The sequence below is a fragment of the Hemiscyllium ocellatum genome, chromosome 22, assembly GCF_020745735.1.
Source record: "Hemiscyllium ocellatum isolate sHemOce1 chromosome 22, sHemOce1.pat.X.cur, whole genome shotgun sequence".
NCBI lineage: Eukaryota > Metazoa > Chordata > Chondrichthyes > Orectolobiformes > Hemiscylliidae > Hemiscyllium > Hemiscyllium ocellatum.
The window spans coordinates 56,590,590-56,610,645 of NC_083422.1; the positions used below are offsets into that span (position 1 = coordinate 56,590,590).

General features: G+C 39.6%; 1 protein-coding gene across 1 annotated transcript in view; it reads left to right on the forward strand.

The window, feature by feature from the left end:
• The window catches only part of LOC132826373 (alpha-centractin), a 56,875-nt gene that overhangs the window by 12,939 nt on the left and 23,880 nt on the right, over nt 1-20,056 (forward strand). The window contains exons 2-4 of the mRNA XM_060842251.1: nt 10,257-10,321; nt 14,451-14,526; nt 15,977-16,102. Of these exons, the coding sequence (XP_060698234.1) occupies nt 10,257-10,321; nt 14,451-14,526; nt 15,977-16,102 (267 nt within the window). The remainder of the gene's footprint in view (nt 1-10,256; nt 10,322-14,450; nt 14,527-15,976; nt 16,103-20,056) is intronic.

The following is a 20,056-nucleotide window of genomic DNA, read 5'->3' on the forward strand; positions in this document are numbered from 1 at the left end:
AACTACGAAAGCAACCACCCCAACACACACAAAAGAAGTTGCATCAAGACACTTTTCAAAAGAGCCACAAGACACTGCAGTACACGAGAACTGCAAAAAGAGGAAGAAGAACACCTCTACAATGTATTCGCCAAAAACTGATACCCCACAATTTCATTAACAGATGCCTAAGGGAAAGACAACGGAACGAGGACATGCCATAACCCAAAGGACTAGCCACACTACCATACATCAAGAGTATTTCCGAACTGACAACCAGACTACTGCGACCACTAGGACTCATAACAGCACACAAACCAACAGCCACTCTCAGACAACAACTCAGCAGAACGAAGGACCCGATACCCAGCATGAGCAAAACCAATGTAGTGTACAAAATCCCATGCAAGGACTGCATAAAACACTACATAGGACAAACAGGAAGACAGCTAATGATCCGCATCCATGAACACCAACTAGCCACGAAACGACACGACCAGCTATCCTTAGCCACACACACAGATGACAAGCAACATGAATTCGACTGGGACAACACTACTATTATAGGACAAGCCAAACAGAGAACAGCCAGGGAATTCCTAGAGGCATGGCACTCATCCACAGATTCAATCAATAAGCACATCGACCTGGACCCAATATACCGGCCACTGCAGCCGACAGCTGGAACTGACAATCGGAAGCGGCAGAGACAAACCACTATAAATGTTGGAGGAAAGATCACAGAAGCGCTTCACAGGAGACTCCCAAGCACTGAGGATGTCACCTAGACAGGGGACACAACAGTCTGCAACACAAATTCCCAGCTCGGCGAACAGAACCACAACAACGAGCACCCGAGCTTCAAATTTTCTCACAAACTTTGAATTATAAGATTCTGTGATTAACGAATTAATAATTCATGCTGTGTATGAAGTTGAGCTTAAGTGCTTTCCACTTACAGTAACCTAAAACCTTTGTTAAAAGTGCAAGAATTTCAGAAGCTTCTGTTAACTGAATATGTTAATGTTAAAAATGTTAATGTTAATATCTTAAATTTGAATTTAAAGCCATTGCAAATTTTAAAATGTATCAGTTACATGATTCTGGGAATAAAATTGTACCTGTGCAGAAATTATAAATTTCCACCTCCATTTATTGCATTCTGAATTGCAGACATCAGCACTTGTGTAAGCCTTCGATTGAATTTAAGGAATCCAGTGTATTAACACATTGTTTTGCATTGCTCCACTCCTAGCTCTAAAGTTATTTATATTTAGATTTTGGTTTTGTAATGCAATCCACCCTCCTGCTTACTCAACCCGATCAGTTACACTACTTATTCTTCAGCTTAAGCTTTGGTGCCATTTGCCATAATGACCTTCAATTTCATTCTCTAACGTTCACATTAAACTGTTAACATTGACATATGAGATTTGTCTAGAAATATTAAAAAATACATGGATTGCTAACACTGCTTCTCATAGGGAAAGCATTATCATTATTTATTGTGAAACTATTGTGCTACACAGCTAGCTACAGAAAGAAGCACTGATGAGAGTTGAGAGTAATCCTTTGAAGGAAACAAATTACCTTTTTAGAGTTTCAATTGTAGAGAGATTAGTGTGCTTTTACAAGGTTTATTTAGCAGATCAGCATCATTACACCAGTACCAACTGTGCTTAGGACAAGTTTTTTAATGCATGGGCATCACTGACATGGCCAGAATTCATTGCCTTTGAGAAAGTGATGTTAGATTGCCTTCTTGAACTACTGCAGTTCATTTAATATAGGGACTCCCATTATACCAATAAGGAGGGAATTTCAGGATTTTGACCCAGAGACACAGGTTCAGTTCAGTTTCTCGTTAATGGTAAACCCCTCAGGATGTTGATAGTGAGGGAATTCAATAATGTAATACCATTGATTGCCATGGTTAGATTCCATCTTGTTGGAAATAGTCTGGCACTTGTCTGGTAAGAGTATTACTAGTCATTTTGTCAATCCATGTCTGGATATTGCCCAGATCTTGGATTTGGGCATGGATTGATTCAATATCTGAAGAGTCATAAATGGTGCTGAACAACCATCAGTAACATTCCCACTCTAAGGTCATTGATGAAGCAGCTAAAGATGGTTGGCTCAAAGAACACTTCCATAAGGAACTCCTGCAAAGATGGCGTAGAGTTGAGATGACTGACCTCCAAGGACTTTAATCATATTCCTTTGTGCCAGCTATGACTCCAACCACTGCAGAGTTTTCCTCCTGATTCCCATTGATGCCAATTTTGCTCGAGCATCTTAATGCCACACTTGGTCAAATAGAGCCTTGGTCAAAATGGGAGTCACACCTGGCATAAAGGACAATGGACTCCCCAATGTCTGCCCAACATCTACAAGGCACAATTCAGAACTGTCACGGAATATTCCCCCATTTGTCTGGATGAGGGTAGCTTCAGCAACACTCAAGAGCCTTGACACCATCCAGGACAAAGCAGTCCTCTTCATTGGCACCATATCCACAAACAATCACTCCTTTCACCATTGATGCTGAGTAGCACTTCAAGGTGCACTGCAGAAATTCACCAAGTCTCCTTAGGCAGCATCTTTCAAACCCAGGACTACTCCATCTTGAAGGATAAGTGCAGCAAATACATGGGAACACCACTACTTGCTAGTTCCCTTGCAACCTTTCACCATTCTGACTTGAAAATATATTGTTGCTTCTTCAGTGTTGCTGGATTAAAGTCCCGAAACTCTCTGTCTAACTGATTGTGGGTTTAACTGTATTAATGTATTGCAGTAGATCAAGAAGGCAGCTCACCATCACCTTATCAAGCAATGAGTAATAAATAATTCCCCAGGCACCTTGCGTACCTTCTATGAGTTAATATTTGAAAATGTGTTTTAAAGTCATCGTGATCTTCATCTGAGAAACTTATATTTATCTTACATCTATATTAATTAAACAAAATTAACAATAACATAAAACTTGCTTTAAAACTATTTGTTGCTTGGTCTAATGATGACTCATGCAGTGCAGGCAGGACCTGGTCTGGTTATGAGAAATCATGCAAATGATAGGATTGAAGGCTCTCATCTTCTGTTATACAGCCTCAGGCCTTGCATTTTGGACCATGAGCATCCTGTAGGACCACACGTTTGAGGACCTGTTAACTCAAAGAACTTTTTCTCCATTGTTTCTCGCCTAACACCTAGTGAAGTTGTGCATACTTAAAAGTAATTAACATTATTAAGTGGTTCCTTTTATTTTGAATTCCTACTGGTAAATATTGGAGCTTGGGTTGTTCTCATTCCCTATGCATAAACACACAAAGAATCCCACAATGATTAACTGTTCTCAACTAAAGTATCTAAGGAACAGGCAGCTCTTTGCAGAGTGAATCAGACAGTACGGCTTTCTGCAGCTGGCTAAGGCATAAGCCAGGAACGTTGTTAGCAGATCATACTGCCTGCTTCCTATCAGTATATTAAGTCTCTACTTTAATGTTGTTTCACTTTAAATTGGTTCAAGGGAAGCAATGAAGCGAAAGTGAGTACTGCAGATGCTGGAGATAAGAGTCAAGAGTGTAGTGCTGGAAAAGCACAGCAGATCAGGCAGCATCTAAGGAGCAAGAAAATCGTCGTTTCGGGCAAAAGCCTTTCATCAGGAATGCCCTTCATCCTTATTCCTGATGAAGGGCTTTTGCCCGAAACGTTGATTTTCCTGCTCCTTGGATGCTGCCTGACCTGCTGTGCTTTTCTAGCACCACACTCTTGACTCAAGGGAAATGTGGGCCTAGTGATATTGTCACAGGACTCTTAATTCAGAGACCTAGGTAACAGTCTGGGGACCTGGGTTCAAATCCTGCCACGGTAGAATTTGAATTAAATTTTTAAAAAATTCTTGTATTAAGAAGCCAGTGATGACCATAAATCCTTCGCCAATTGTTGGAAAAACCCATCTAGGGATTCACTAATGTCCTTTAGGGAAAGAAACTGCCATCCTTACCTGGTCTGGCCTATATGTGACTCTACAGCAATGTGATTGATTCTTAAGTGTCCTCTGGGCAATTAGGGAGAGCCTTTGACACCCTGTGCCCTATTGTGGCCTCTTCCCTATTTTGCTATTAAGATTCAATCGATACTGAATTAGAATTAGAATTGGAATCCCTACAGTGTGGTAACTGGCCCTTCGGCCCAACAAGTCCACACCGTCTCTCCAAACAGTAACCCACCCAGACCCATCTCCCTATTTTACATTTGCCCCTGACTAATGCACCTAACCTACACAATCCCTTTTGAGCAATTTAGCTTGACCAACTGCACATCTTTGGACTGGAGCTCCATGTTGTGAAATTACGGAAAACTGTGAGGTGATTCACTTTGGAAGGAGTAACAGGAATACAGATTACTGGGCTAATGGGAAGATTCTTAGTCATGTAGATGAGTAGAGAGATCTCGGTGTTCAGGTACGTCGATCCCTGAAAGTTGCCACCCAGGTTGATAGGGTTGTTAAGAAGACATACGGTGTGTTGGCTTTTATTGGTAGAGGAATTGAGTTTCAGAGCCCTGAGGTCATGTTACAGCTGTACAAAACTCTGGTATGACCGCATTTGAAGTATTGCGGACAGTTCTGGTTGCCGCATTATAGGAAGGATGTGGAAGTATTGGAAAGGGTGCAGAGGAGATTTACTAGGATGTTGCATGGTATGGAGGGAAGATCTTATGAGGAAAGGCTGAGGGACTTGAGGCTGTTTTAATTAGAAAGAAGAATGTTAGGAGGTGACTTAATAGAGACATACAAGATAATCAGAGGGTTAAATAGGGTGGACAGTGAGAGCCTTTTTCTTCGGATGGTGATGGCTAGCACGAGGGGACATAGCTTTAAATTGAGGGGTGACAGATATAGGACAGATGTCAGAAGTAGGTTCTTTACTCAGAGTGGTAAGGACGTGGAATGCCTTGCCTGCAACAGTAGTAGACTCGCCAGCTTTAAGGGCATTTAAATGGTCATTAGATAAACATACGGATGATAATGGAATAGTGTAGGATAGATGGGCTTCAGATTGGTTTCACAGGTTAGCACAACATTGAGGGCTGAAGGGCATATACTGCACTGTAATGTTCAATGTTCCTGATGGTGCAGAAGTGCTGAGTCCTGTAATAATTCATGTTTTTTTTTAAATGCTCCCACTAACTGCTTCCCTGTCCAAAGTCTTCTCTGTAGGTGAGAAATGTTAACAAGTTTTTTGGAAAAAAAAGTGGATTATAACAACACAGTTTAAGGTTCTGTCATGAGAAAATGCTGGAAATTTCCAAAATCCTAAATCCCAATCTTGAACCCAGCATTTTTCACTTTCATGAGATGTGACTTGGGCAGTAGTCTTTCACGTATATGATTGCAGAGGCAGCTGGTCATTTAAATGGTCAGGTGCTCCCACTCAAATTAATCCCTTGTGTCTGTGAGAAAGATTTCCAGGGATGTTGCCATGGTTGGAGGATTTGAGCTATGAGAGAGGTTGAATAGGCTAGGGCTGTTTTCCCTGAAGTGTCGGAGGCTGAGGGGTTTCCTTTATAGAGCTTTATAAAATCATGAGGGGCATGGATAAGTTAAATAACCAAGGTCTTTTCCCCGGGGTGGGGGAGTCCAGAACTAGAGGGCATAGGTTTAGGGTGAGAGAGGAAAGATATAAAAGAGACCTAAGGGGCAACTTTTTCACACAGAGGGTGGTATGTGAATGGAATGAGCTGCCAGGGGGAGTGGTAGAGGCTAGTAAAACTGCAACATTTAAAAGGCATCTGGATGGGTATGGGCTGGGTGCTGTCAGATGGGACTAGATTGGGCTGGAATATTTGATCTGCATAGACAAGTTGGACTGAAGGGTCTGCTTCTGTGCTGTACATCTCTATGACTGTAATGAGACCAAGCGAGAGTAGGACTCCATGTTGGGGTGAAGATTAGACGAATGTCTTTTATTTTATCCTCCGTGCATTTCTTTTGTATAGCCAAGGTACTTATCTTTTTGGAGGGCTGTGGTACACCTATGGATATGGTCCCAAAGCACTTTGAGGGTAGGGAGTTGGGCATCTTTTGAGTTTTGGATTCTTGGATCCATTGGAGGGTAGAGAATCAAATCCTTTGATGGGCTATACCTTGGGATTGTTTGTTGTGGAAAAGATTGTATGTCAAAGGTGCATAAACCCCTCCGAACTATCCAGCCTGCTAAGACTTGTCAAGGATATGAAGAACTATTGAGAAACGTTGATCTGAAAAGAACTGTGAAGAAGTGACAAGACAATTTGAGCAGGTCCAAATTGGTCAATAGCTGTCAAAGTGTGTTTTTATGAACTTAAATGCTTTTCTCAACAGAGTGTAGTCTGCAATATAGAACTTTACTTTTTCATCTTGTCTGTTTGTGTACTTTTGTTGAGTTAGCATGGTAGATGAAGGGGGAAATAGTAGTGGGTGAAAATAGGTATTAAGTTTGCATAGGGTTATGAGAGGCCATGGGATGTGCAGAGTGACGTATGGTTTATGAGGGGCCAAGAGTAATTGTTAGAGGGCTGTAGGGAATGGGACATGGGGTGTGTTTAGGGTGGAGTGAGGAACTGGCCGAATGTTTTAATTTTAATCTTTTACGTGGACTTTGGGACGTAGTGCTGAAGCACCAAGGTGTATTTTCCACCCAAGGAGCAGTTGAATACCCTTGCTGTTCTTGATTCTCTTGCCTGAATCTCAAACAAACCCAGCTCCTCCCACCTGGAAATGGGAAGTGAAGAGGCAACTTTGGAAGGGTGTGTTTGTAGAGCCAGGAATGCTCTCCCCTCCGCACATCCTATCCAAGAAAAATTGGGACCAAGATATCTGAATATCCAAATTGTATTTTGGCTTTGAATTTCTCTATTCTGGAGCAGCATACCAGCATCTAGTAAGAGCAAGTTAAGATTAATTTATGAACTTTATTAGAATTATCTACCTCTCCATCTATTCTTAATGTACCTGAATGTCTGACATATCTCTGTCCAATTTGGGAGTTGTTTTGAACTAATTTGCACAGGATAATGAGGATGATGAATTTTCTGTTCCAAAAGTTTATTAAGAATTGAAGGCATTTATAGAAATAGGCTATAAAATATACATTAATTGCTATCAGTTTCAGGATTCTGATCACCTTAGTCGGCCATTTGATACATAGATTTTTGTTTTAAAGCAGTGGTTCCCAGTACAAATCTTCTACATTAGTTGATATGAGAGATAGATAAGTTCTTGATTGCCATGTGGATCAAAGGTTACAGGGAGGAAGTGGGAAAATGGGATTGAAAAACCTATCAGGGTGTAGTCCTGGAAAAGCACAGCAGGTCAGGCAGTATCCGAGGAACAGGAGAGTCGATGTTTTGGACATAAGCCCTCTCCCGACTCTAATCTCCAGCATTTACAGTCATCACTTTCTCCTTGAAAAACCTGTCAGCCATGATTGAATAGTGGAACATACTCGATGGGCTGAATGGCCTAATTTCTGCTCCTAAAAAGAAAACAGCAATCAAAATACTTTATAAGCCATCATTTGGCTAGTGTCCCAGTATGACTTAGGAAACAATGTATCAGAACTATAGGTTTTAATATTGAGATCCACTGTTTGGAATTGAATTTCCTCTGTCAGTTTAGTTTCCTATTTTTAGTGCATTGATTAATGTATTTGTGTTAAATCCTTTTGGTGCTATTTTAGTGCAGGTGTTAATCTGTGCTAATTAGTGTGCTAAAAGTAGCAGAGAAAGTAAATTAAATTGCACAACGTGCTACTCTCATCACATTACACTATCACAACCAATGCCAGTAATCAAACGATAACCATCAGTGCTTCTCTATGACATTATACAGTACAAACTGTTCGCTGCACGTGGTTTATTGTGGAATCTTATTGAATCAGTGAGTTATTACCTGTATTGCAGACCACTAATGTTTCAGTTAAAATTTCCTGTAATTCCTGCAAAGAAATATATACTGGCTTTTCACGGATTTTGGGAAGACTGTGGACCTTTGAAAAAGGTAACCAAGACTTGATTTTCACAACCCCAAATTCCATCAAGCCAGAGTATGTGTACAGACTGATGCAGATTGCCAGCCCACAATCTGCACTCATAAACTTACCAGGTCTTCTGTGAAGATAGACATCTTCTAGTCACCTGCAAATTTCCATGGAATCTGGTCAGCTTCTGGTCCGTGGCCCCTTAAAGGTGATTTGGACTTTTTCTGGATGAGACAATTTTTTGAAAGGTGAGTTAACAAGGTCTTACCCTGCCAATCAATGACCCTCCCACCTCCCCAGACCAATAGCCTGTTACACTTGCCATGTCATGCTGTGCCGCTATACCTAACTTCCAGTCCATCATACCCTCCATGCAAAACTAAACCCCACCCACCATACTAACCTCACTAATTCACAGGGCTTCTCATAGCCTCTATGCCATCAATGGAATTTTCATGCCCAAGCATTCAGAATAATGCTGTGCAGAACCAGTGAACCTTTTTTTAACAATATCATGTAAGTGTAACTGTATCGGCAGATTAACGCATGCTTAGGTTCTCCGTGAAGGGCTTATGCTCGAAACGTCGAATTCTCTATTCCTGAGATGCTGCCTAACCTGCTGTGCCTTGACCAGCAACACATTTGCAGCTGTGATCTCCAGCATCTGCAGACCTCATTTTTTACTCTCCGTGAAGTCTCTGCATTTGATACTATAAAGATCTGCTTAATTGCTTTTACTACTGCCCTTTAACAATGTCAGTTTTTGTTGTGAAAATTATACATAAATGACCTTCTTTAAAGCTTTTTCACACATGAAGTTAGTACTACAGGGGTTCACTGGTTGTTTGCAGTTTGTATACTGTGTGAATGGACATGTAGGTGCTAAAAGTTGCCATAGAGGGATGAAAAGCTGGTTGAGTGGGGAGGTTTGATTAGGGAGCAGAGGGGCAAAGCTGAATTTGTGTGTGTGTGTCTGGTGGCAGGCCTTTTAAACAACATGGTTCAGTCATACGTACACACAAACAAACACACTCGCACGCACACACCACTTAGAGTCACAGAGATGTCTATTTCGACCAGATATGCTAATCTAATCTAGTCCCATTTGCCAGCACTTGGCCCATGTCCCTCTAAAATCTTGTGACATGCAGAACAGCATTTGACAGAGGTTTCAGCAGTCTTTAATGTTAGGGTGTGAGGCTTTCATACAATGGCCATTTGAACAAATGCCCAGCAGTACGTTCCTAGACTTAGATATTTTAAAGTTGTGCTGTGTTTTGAACAAACTTGTGAAGCATCTTGATACCACTTGATGCACCTTTGCCATCTGAGGTGCTACTTTAAATGCATCATGCAAGAAATTAACTGTACAACATGTAAATAGTTTGGTTAAATGTGATTTTTGCTGTATAGTATTGGTCTGAATAAATCTAATAACTTCATAATAAAATGGTAATCTGAAAATTATTAAAATGCAGGGTACCATGTTAGCCAAGCTTTCTTTCACAGCAGCTTCCAAACCCACAGCCTGTATCACTGAGAAGAACAAGGGCAGGCATATGGGAACACCACCACCATCAAGTTCTATTCACAATAACCTGCCATCTAAGATTGGAAATTTATTGCTATTTCTTCATCATCTATGGGTCAAAACGCTAACAGTGCTGTATAAACATCTTTGCCATCTGGACTGCCACAGTTCAAGAATGTGGTTCATCGGTGTGCACTGCTGCAAAACTATGAATGTTTGTTTGCTTTGCAAGCCACACCCATATTTTGTGAATGAATAAATAAGAACAAAACTATGATCGAATTACAGGTGGTAAATTGGCAAATCCCCTGGTGTATGCTTGTTTAGTGAAAATCATTGATGCTTGTGAGAGCACAGATTTTCAAACTGATTTCTGTGAGGGAATTAAATCATCCAATACCCATTCTGTCTGAGATAAATCAGGAGCCGTCTGAGATAAATCAGGAGCCCAGACTTTTTATTCTCTATTTGTTAAATCACATGTATTTTTTTCGTTCAGTAACAACAAGAATTTTTTTAAAATCTGCAATGGAGACACTTTTTCACTAAGAAGCTGATACTGTCTCTTAGAGGCTAGGCTGGAGTCACTGGGATGTTGTCAATAGTTGCAGGAGGTCCCTGAGGACATGCCTGTTGATGCAGGACCCCTGCACACAGAAGATCTGCAAATTTAAATGTTTAGATGCTCATATTCATATGTTTTTACACTTTCATTCTAGGGCTCTGGTGTCGTCAAAGCTGGTTTTGCAGGTGATCAGATTCCAAAGTATTGCTTCCCTAATTAGTAAGTACTGATCAATTATAAAATATATACTTTAAAAAATTGTATCCTGACACAGGAATATTGCACAGTATAAAGTAGCAATTCTGCACAAGCTACATTTTCATATTCTGATCTCCATTTGTGATGTCAAATCTGGAATCACTTGATTCTCAAACAGCTGAATGTTAAGCTTTATAAGATTGTGTAGCAATAACATTGTTACTACATTACATGCAAAAAGAATTCACGTTAAAAGTTATCTTTGTGACCTTTGATTTTATATTGTATGTTTGGGAAATGTTAGTGTTAAAATGTTTCTTGTTTTGTAGGAAAATCCTGCTACAGCTGAAGTTCACACTAATAATGATACTCACCTCAGAACTCCCACAGTGACTCGGTTTGCCATTCTGTCAGTGCCTCTGTATCAAAAAAAGGGAAAGGATTAGTTATGGTCCCCTGCTCCTGCCAGTTAGCCATTCAACCCTTCTGAAACTTAATGTTAAATTGCCTAGCAACTAACTGTTCTGAGTGACATCTGAGGAAAAGCCAATTGATTGGGATATTGCAGTTAGTCTTATGTTTGATTCTTTCTGCAGCCAGTAGTGAGGGAAAGCAGATTAAACTTGGTGAGTTGACTGGAGAATTAATCTCACTTATTGTAAAATTCAGTTTATTGGGTGCAGGAATATCAAAATTCCTGCAGTAAAATAATTATTATGTACGCTGAGCTACCAAAATCACAGTAGTTGTAATAACCCAGGTATTGCATGTAGAAATGTTAAGTATTTCCATAGTACCTGCAGATTTGTCCAACATTTGAGAAGTCAGCTCATTTCAACAAGATATGGAAAAATGAATGCTAGGTGACAGGATGAGTCTCTGATGAGAAGTTCCCGAACTTCAATATTACCAAAATATGGGCTTGGTTTTCTGCTGTTGAACGAATGTTCCAACAATCAACATGATAGTAATTAGAATAATAGGCTTTTGAATACATTTCAGTATTCATTATAGAGTTAGAGATAGAAGTAAAACACAATTGGTCAGGTCTCATGTCAGCCTTCCCTATTCTACAGTATTTTGGATGGATTTGGCATCCATTTGACATTCAAAGTAATCCTGGGCACAGAGTGAGTGTGGATAAATAGTGTTATATTGGGCAGTTAAGTGTCTGTTTTCAATCACGGATGACCTAATCCATAGTCTGGATCATGGTCATATTGTTTTCCTGGTGCCTATCAAGAGATGACCATACAGTACTTACAAACTTAGTGAAAATTTGTCAGATTGACATTTAACTGTTTTCTCAATATCTTGCCTAGTTTGAATTTATGGCTTAACTTTAGAAACAACTTTGTTTTGGATTGAAGAGAGAATTTGTGTCTGTAGAGGATAAGAAGTTGTGCATTTGGCAATCTGGATGTCAGAACTTTGATATTAATAAACTGGGAGTCCCTGTGCTAGTCTTCATGTCAACAGGGGTATACTATTAATAATATGTTTATCTTTAACTTGCCCTGTGTACACATTAACAGAAAATATGAAGTTGTACACTCCAAGTGTCTGCTGGACTCTAGGAGGGAATATTTGTGATGATTTGTTTTACAATCTATCATGCATAGCAGCTCCTGCGAACTCCCATGCATCACTTCTGGAACAAAGAGGAAGTATGCTCTATCTTACAGAACTTAGTCGGTATAAAAAGTGGATGCAGTCCTCACCAGCCTGTTCATAATGATAATACAGCACTGCTCGAGCCTATGACCCTAAAATGCTGCACTCTGAAATGTATGTAGCAGAAATTACCCTGTTACCCTCCAACTATTTTCCCCTTCAGGCTTTTTTGAGAATTACTTATAAATCTGCTTTCAACAAAATTTCTGCTACATACATTTCAGAGTGCACCATTTTAGAGTCATAGAGATATACAGCACAGAAACAGACCCTTCAATCCAACTTGTCCATGCACACCAAATATCCTAAATTAATCTAGTCCCATTTGACAGTATTTGGCCAGTAGGACTCTGAATTCTTCCTATTCACATACCCATCCAAATGCCTTTTAAATGTTGTAATTGTACCAGCCTCTGGCAACTCATTCCATACACGCACCAATCTCTGCATGAAAAAGTTGCCCCTTAGGTCCCTTTTAACTGTTTTCCCTCTTACCTTAAACCTATTCCCTCTAGTTTTGGACCCCTCAATCCTGGGGAAAATATCTTGACTCTTCACCCTATCCATGCTTCTCATGATTTTATAAACCTCTATAAGGTCACCCCTCAGCCTCCAATGCTCCAGGGAAAATCGCTCCAGCATATTCATCCTCCCCCTATAGCTCAAACCTCCAATCCTGGCAAAATCATTGTAAATCTTTTCTGCATCCTTTCAAGTTTCACAACATCCCTCCAAAAGCAGGGAGATCAGAATTGAACACAGTATTCCAAAAGTGGCCTAACCAATGTCCTGTACAGCTGCAGTAGCAGGAAAATCAGAATTAAACATTGTGATGATTGCCAGAGGTCTAATTCAGGTTAAGGGGGATAGACAGCTCAGTAAGTTTAGGGCAGCCTCCAATACCACCCAGGGGCTAGTACACAATCAGCTGAATTTTGCTGCAGTAATATATTTTTCCTCACCTAGATTCTGGTTCATTTGTCTTTACCTTGAATCTCTGGGAGATATGGCGTGGCAAAGAATTCCACTCAGCATATACTCAGCAAAATTGTAAGAATAAGAATGACAGAACAGGATGAATCTGTTTTCTCTAGAATGGAAAAGGCTAAGTGGTGATCAAATAGTGTTTAAAGTTATGAAGTAATTGGTAGAAGAAATGTAAGTAAGGTATCTTCACTTTTTGAGAAGGCAACTCTAGCCAGGGGCAGCACGCTGGCTCAGTGGTTGGCACTGCTGCCTCACAGTGCCAGGGACCTGGGTTCGATTCCTGCACGTTCTCCCCATATTTGCTTGGGTTTCCTTTGGATCCTCCGGTTTCCTCCCACAATCCAAAGATGGGGGGGGGGGGGTCAGATGGATTGACCATGCTAAATTGCCCATCGTGTTAGGTGCATTAGTCAGGGATAAATATATGGGTCGGGTGGGTTACTCTTTGGAGGGTCGGTGGACTTGTTGGTCCGAAAGGCCTGTTTCCATACTGTAGGGAATCTAATCTAAAAATCTGTTGCATAGCATTTCATCCCTCTGAGACTGAACCAGCCTGTTTGTAACTTCAGTATCACATTTGACTCTGAGATGAGGTATCAAGGAGCAAGACAAAAGTGAGTACTGCAGATGTTAAAGATTAGAGTCAAGATTAGAATTGTGCTGGAAAAGCACATCAGGTCAGGCAGCATCCAAGGATCAGGAAAATCGATGTTTTGGGCAAAAGCCCTTCATCAGGAATTAGCCCTTCTCTAGGAGCATCTGTTTCCACTTCTATAAAACTGCTTACCTCAAATCTTTTTATTCTGAACCCTTCAACCATGCCTTTGTTGCCACCAGATTTGACTATTCTAATATAATTCTGGGCTGCATCTCACTTTGTAACACTAACTGTAACTGCAATTATAAACTGTAAATGGTGGTTACTCAAAATTCTCCTGCTTGTCTCTTAACTTGCACGGAACCCTGTTCAATTGTTATCCCTGAGCTTACTGACTGCACTGCATACAGGGTAAACAAAGTCTTGGTTTTAAAATTCTCATTCTTGCCCTCATGCCTCACCACCTTCTGATCTCTGTAATCTGTTCACCCTACAACCCTCTGAGATATTGGCACTCTTTTTAATTCTGACTGTTGACCATTCCCAAATTTAATAGCTGTACGATCAGTTGCTGTGCCTTCAGCTTCCTAGACTTCAGGCTCTGCATCTTCTCCCTAAAGCTCTCCATCTATCCACTCCATTTTTCTCCTTTAAGATACTCCTTGAAATGTACTTACTTAACCAAGCATTTTGTCATGACCTGACATGACTCAGTGACATCATTGTTTTATAATGCCTTGTGAAGCACCTTGAGATATTTTCACAAGTTAAAAGCGCTATTTTAAAAAAACAATTGTTATTGTGCTGATCTGTTTTATGCTTTACTGTGACACAATGAATGTAAAAAATAAAATCTTTTCAATCCAAGTGATTCCAAAATATTTGTTTCAGTGTGGGAAGGCCTAAGCATGTACGTGTTATGGCTGGTGCTCTGGAGGGAGATATTTTCATTGGACCAAAAGCTGAGGTAATATTATGTTTGATTGGCTTAGAAAATGTATTGCCCACTACAGTTTTGATTTATTGTTCTGCTTTCTGATGTGCTCTCTCTGTGTCAAGGAACACTTTTCCTTAAAATCACAGAGTTGGCCCAAAGAGTTTATGCCAGCTCTCCAAATGATCATCTCACTGAATGCTATTCTCCTGCCTTTTCCCCGATTACCTTGCACATTGTTCATTTTCGGTAGATGTTAGGATGATCCCCAAGGATACAAAGGGAGCAAACATAACCCTGCTGTTCACAAAAGGAGAAAATGGGGAAGTTTACAACAGTAAGTCTGACATCAGTAGTAAGGCAATGATAAAATGAATTGTTTGTGAGAAGCGATAACAGGACACTTAAGAATAGGAAATGAAAGAACAAAGAAAACAGATTTTTCGAATTAAAATCATTTTGGCAAATTTTTTTTAGAGGTGGCAATTAAGACAATAGATGAGGAAGAACTAGTGGATGTGTTGCATTGCATTTTCCCAAAAGCATTTGATAAGGTACAACATAAAAAAGTTATTGCACACATTTAGGACTCATGTGACTTGGGTAATATATCATAAATTAAGAATTGGTTAACAGGCAGAAAATAAAGTAGGAATAAAGGGATCATTTTTGGGATGCCAGGCTGCGAAATGAGTTTAGCGTTCAGAGGGACCTAGTGTCTTTCTACATCTCAGTTGACAGACAGGGAGAGCAAGCATTTCAGAAAGCAAAGGCTTGTTAGCCTTCATTAGGAAAGAATTGAGGTTATGAGAACAAAGTGGGTAATTAGGATTAGGGTCACTACTTATGTGAAGCATCATGGAATGGTTATATTGTACATGGAGGCCATTCGTCTGTCATACTAGCACCGACATTCCAAATGAGCTGTTCACTTAATAGTATCTCTCTCTCTCTCTCTCTTTCTCTCTCTCTCTTTCTCTCTCTCTTTCTCTCTCTCTTTCTCTCTCTCTCTTTCTCTCTCTCTCTCTCTCTCTCTCTCTCTCTCTCTCTCTCTTCTCCCCCTCCCCACACCACCACAGCCCAGAACATTTTAAACATCAGCGTGCTTGAGCTAGGTCAAATGATCTGCCTCCACAAAGTACTGTATAGTCTAAACATAAGCTGAAGCTCTCCGATATAATATTGGGTCTAAAGATCATATCCGTATTTTATGACGTGAGCTCAGCATGTTTACAGAATAACAAAATAATGTGTGGAGAATTAAAAGTGTATAATTTCAATGAAGGGATTAGTTGAAACAACAAAGCATGAAAGCAAAACTTGAGAAACTTGAAAAAACAATTTAGGATGGTGACAAACTGGAACATCAGTAATCTATTTGTGGAATTACTACATCTTTCTGCTAACCAGTTTTTTCAAATTTTGATGGCAAGAGTATTTGAGTGACATTTTACTGCAATAAATCTGTGTTTTGATTGATTAGGAGCATAGGGGCCTGTTAACTATCAGGTATCCAATGGAACATGGAATTGTAAAAGACTGGAATGACATGGAACGGATCTGGCAGTATGTGTATTCCAAAGACCAACTCCAGACTTTCTCTGAAGAGGTGAGGTGAATGCTTTCAGTGTAAAACATTTGGACTCCTGACAAGATTGTACTATTACTATTTTTATTCTTATACCCTTGCTCCTTGTTATAACCAGATTTGCGACCCATAGATCCCTGTACTTGTGAAAGTGGTTCCAGATCCATTTTTTCCCTCTTCGTCGACAGGTCCTGACCGAAGTGGTAGATAGGGAATTTCTATTATAGTGCTGTCCACTGTTTTCTATGGTCTTTGCCCCAATCTCCCACAGATAACAAGGATTTGGTGCATATACTTCATTAAAATTAAAACGAAAGTAAGTTCACACACTATGCAAGCGGTAAACATTGTAAAGCAATACAAATGAAACTAGTTTCTGAGATCTTAACTTGCAATATTTCTGACACAAAGTATAAATACAGTATGTCCAACTCCATGCAACCTATTCTTATTTAATTCGCTTTTGTTTTGAAAGTGCTTTGGAGCGTTGCACATTGAAGGGTCATGATTTGCTTTTATTCAGAAGTGTGGGTGCTAGGTGAATAGAATCATGTATAGCTTTACATTTATGTATTTATTTATATATTGTGTATGTTATGAAGGGCTACATTGTTTTAGTTTAATTTAGATTAGTTCTGTGAATGGTCCAAGGCTTCTCATGTTTGTTAATCCATGCATTTTCAATTAGGGTTTACAGCCTTCGAGTAGATCTTGAGGTGAACAGTTCTGCGCATTAGAAAGAAGGGTAGAAGAGAGGAATAAAACTTGTTGCCCAGAATCAAGGTGTCTTCAAGGTCAGTCAGTGTTTGCAGATTCAATCAGAGGGAAAAGTAGCTGTTAGTTTAGTCCCCAGAAGTAGTCAGGTATTGGATAAGATTCCTCAGTTGCTTAGAAGAAAACTCCAGACCAGAAAACTGTTGGAAGCTGAGGGTATGGAAAACCCATCTGTATTATTCCCTGAAAATATGTAGAAATTAGTAAGAAACCAATTACAACTGTGCCAAGTGAACAAGGAAGTTTAAAGTGGAGACAGGAAATCCTTCGCTGAGGTTTTAGTGTCTGTAATATTATTGTTGAGAATAAGAGCACTGAATTTTTGTTTCTGATATTTGTACTAAAACAATTTCAAACAGTTCTTAGAGTGTAAAATGGTTTATGTTTTTCCTTTTATGTATAATATAGTTTGATGTTCTTTTGTTAAAAGTACATTAGCAGCCTCTTGTGAACATGTTCAGTGACTGACCACCACAATTACAAATAACAACAATAAAATGTCTGGTCTATCAAGCCAGGTTTTACTTCAGGATCCTGATTTTCCGTATTACCATAAGTTGGGTGTCATAACAATATATATATAAACACTTATTTTCTTCTCAGCTTATCTTTTTGTGTTATTAAGCATGGCATGGCAAAATATTTATTTCCTCATTTTCTCACTTTGTTGTCCTGAAGGAATTAACTTCTTGCTAGGAAGTAGTGCCATGAACACTTTGACACCTAACCCAAGTGGCCATGCTTAATATATTAGCCTAAACAATCACTGTTCGCAGGGTTTTCAATTTTGTATACATCAAAGGCAAGTCCTTGCCTCAACTGAACACATAGTTTAAAAAGCAATTGGGTTTGGTGTCTTCTCTAGCTTCTGATTCTTTTTAGGTAAAGGAATGTCAGCCCCTCTGACTTCTTTTTGTTATCCCAATCTGTTGCTAATGCTTCTTGCATGCTTGCTTACTTTCTTTCAGTCACACTCAAACCACCTTTACTTCCTTTTACCTGCACCCTCCCTCCCAGTGCTTACACTTGCACAACCAAGTGAACCATCTGGAGCCTGCTGATGAATCTCAGAACTCAGTTCCTGCTCGTTTGGGAAAAAAAAAGAATGAGCGAGCATAGATTTAAAGTGATGTGTACGCGAAGCATTGATGTGAGAAAAACCTTTTTGGCACAGCAAGTAGTTAGGGTATGCAATCCACTGCCTGAAAATGTTGTGGAGACACATTCAACTGTGGCATTCAAGAGGGCATTGGCTGATTATTTGGATAGAATTGGTGTGAACGGAAAAGACAGGAGATTCTGTGTCCTCCATCTGCTTCCTTATCAAAATATCTCACCCAAAAACCAGAAGCTAGCAATTTAAAGAGTAGAAACTACATCTCTGCTAATGTACAGCTGCAGGTTTTAGCTGCAGGATACCTCGATTTTAGCTTTCAAAATTTACAACGAGAATCATAGGATGGTTTCAGCACAGAAAGAGGTCACAGCCTGTCTTGTCTGTGCAGGCTCTCTGCAAGGGCAACTTGGATAGTCCCATTCCTCCACCCATCCCCATTGTTGCATGAATAATTATCCAGTAATTCTCTTTAGGTAATTATCCAATTCCTTTTGAATCTGCTTTCACCATTGGACTATCCATTCCAAAGTTTACCTACAGACGCTATTAAAAATTTATGCTTGCATAGTTTCTTTATATTTTTGCTGTTCTCCTTTAATCCTGTGTCCTCCGATTCTTGATCCTACTACTAACAGGAAAGGTCTCTGTAATAAAAGCAAAATACTGCGGATGCTGAAAATCTGAAATAAAGGTAGAAAGTGCTGGAGAAACTCAGTAGAACTGGCAGCATCTGTGGAGAGAGGAACAGAGTTAACATTTTGAGTCCAAAATGACTCCTCTTCATAGAGTCGTACAATGCAGAAATAGAGCCTTCGGTCCAACCAGTCTATGCTGCACATAATCCCAAACTAAAATAGTCCCACCTGCCTCTGCCTGGCCCATATCCCTCCAAACCTTTCCTATTCATGTATCTATCCAAATATCTTTTAAATGTTGTATCTGTGTTCACATCAACCACTTTCTCAGGAAGTTCATTCCTTAGGCGAACCACCCTCTGCGTAACAGAGTTGCCTCTTATATTTTTTTATAAATCTCTGTCCTCTCACCTTAAAATGTGCCCCCTAGTCTTGAAATCTCCCATCCTATGGAAAAGACAACTACCATCAACTCTATCTATACCTCATTATTTTATAAACTTCTATCAGATCACACCTCAACCTTCTACGCTGCAGTGAAAAAGTCCCAGCCAATCCAGCCTTTCTTTATAACTCAAACCTTCAGAACCTGGAAATATTAGAACAGTTTGAAGAATTACCTATGTTTCTCTCTCTGCAGGTCCCCTGCCAAACCTGCTGAGTTTCTGTAGCACTTCCTGTTTTTTTATTTCAGATTTCCAGCATCTGCAATACTTTTGCTTTTATTCATCATCCCAGAGCAATTGTCTTATATCTTGTCTGCATCCTGTTCAATACTTCACATCCTTACTAAAGTGTAGGGCACAGAATTGGACATAGCACTTCATTGAACTAAATGTAGTGATTTGTGAAAATTATTCATAACTTCCTTACCTTTGCATATAGAAAGCGCAGAATCTTGTATGTCTTATTAGCTACTTCTTTCACCTGCATGCCACCCTCAATAATCTGTGTGCATATAATTGTATCATTTACATCACTTAGTTTGTCATGCCAAAATGTATCTTTTCATGTTTCTCTGCATTAAACATCAACTGCTATTCCACCAGCTTATCCATATCCTCATGAAGTCAATTGTTATAGTTGTCTCACTTCTTCTAACTTTTTTGACATCTGTATGTTTTAGAGTTATGCCCTACACACCCAAATCTAAGCTCATTAGTGTGGAGTTTATTAGTCTGTCAGTAGTATATCAAGAAAAGCGTATAGTACCAACTTCACCATATTCCTTTTTCCAATCCAAAAAACAAATGTAGTATAACAGCAGCCAAAACTCAATAAAGAATGTTTTTTGATTGGAAATCCTGCAACTAGTCTGTTAACAGTAATAAATCCTGGTTGAACATTGATGTAGACCAGTGGTTTCATAAAACATTCAACATGACACTTTTTTTCTCTCAAGGACAAATAGTGGCCTGGCCAGTGACACCCATATTCCATGAATAAATA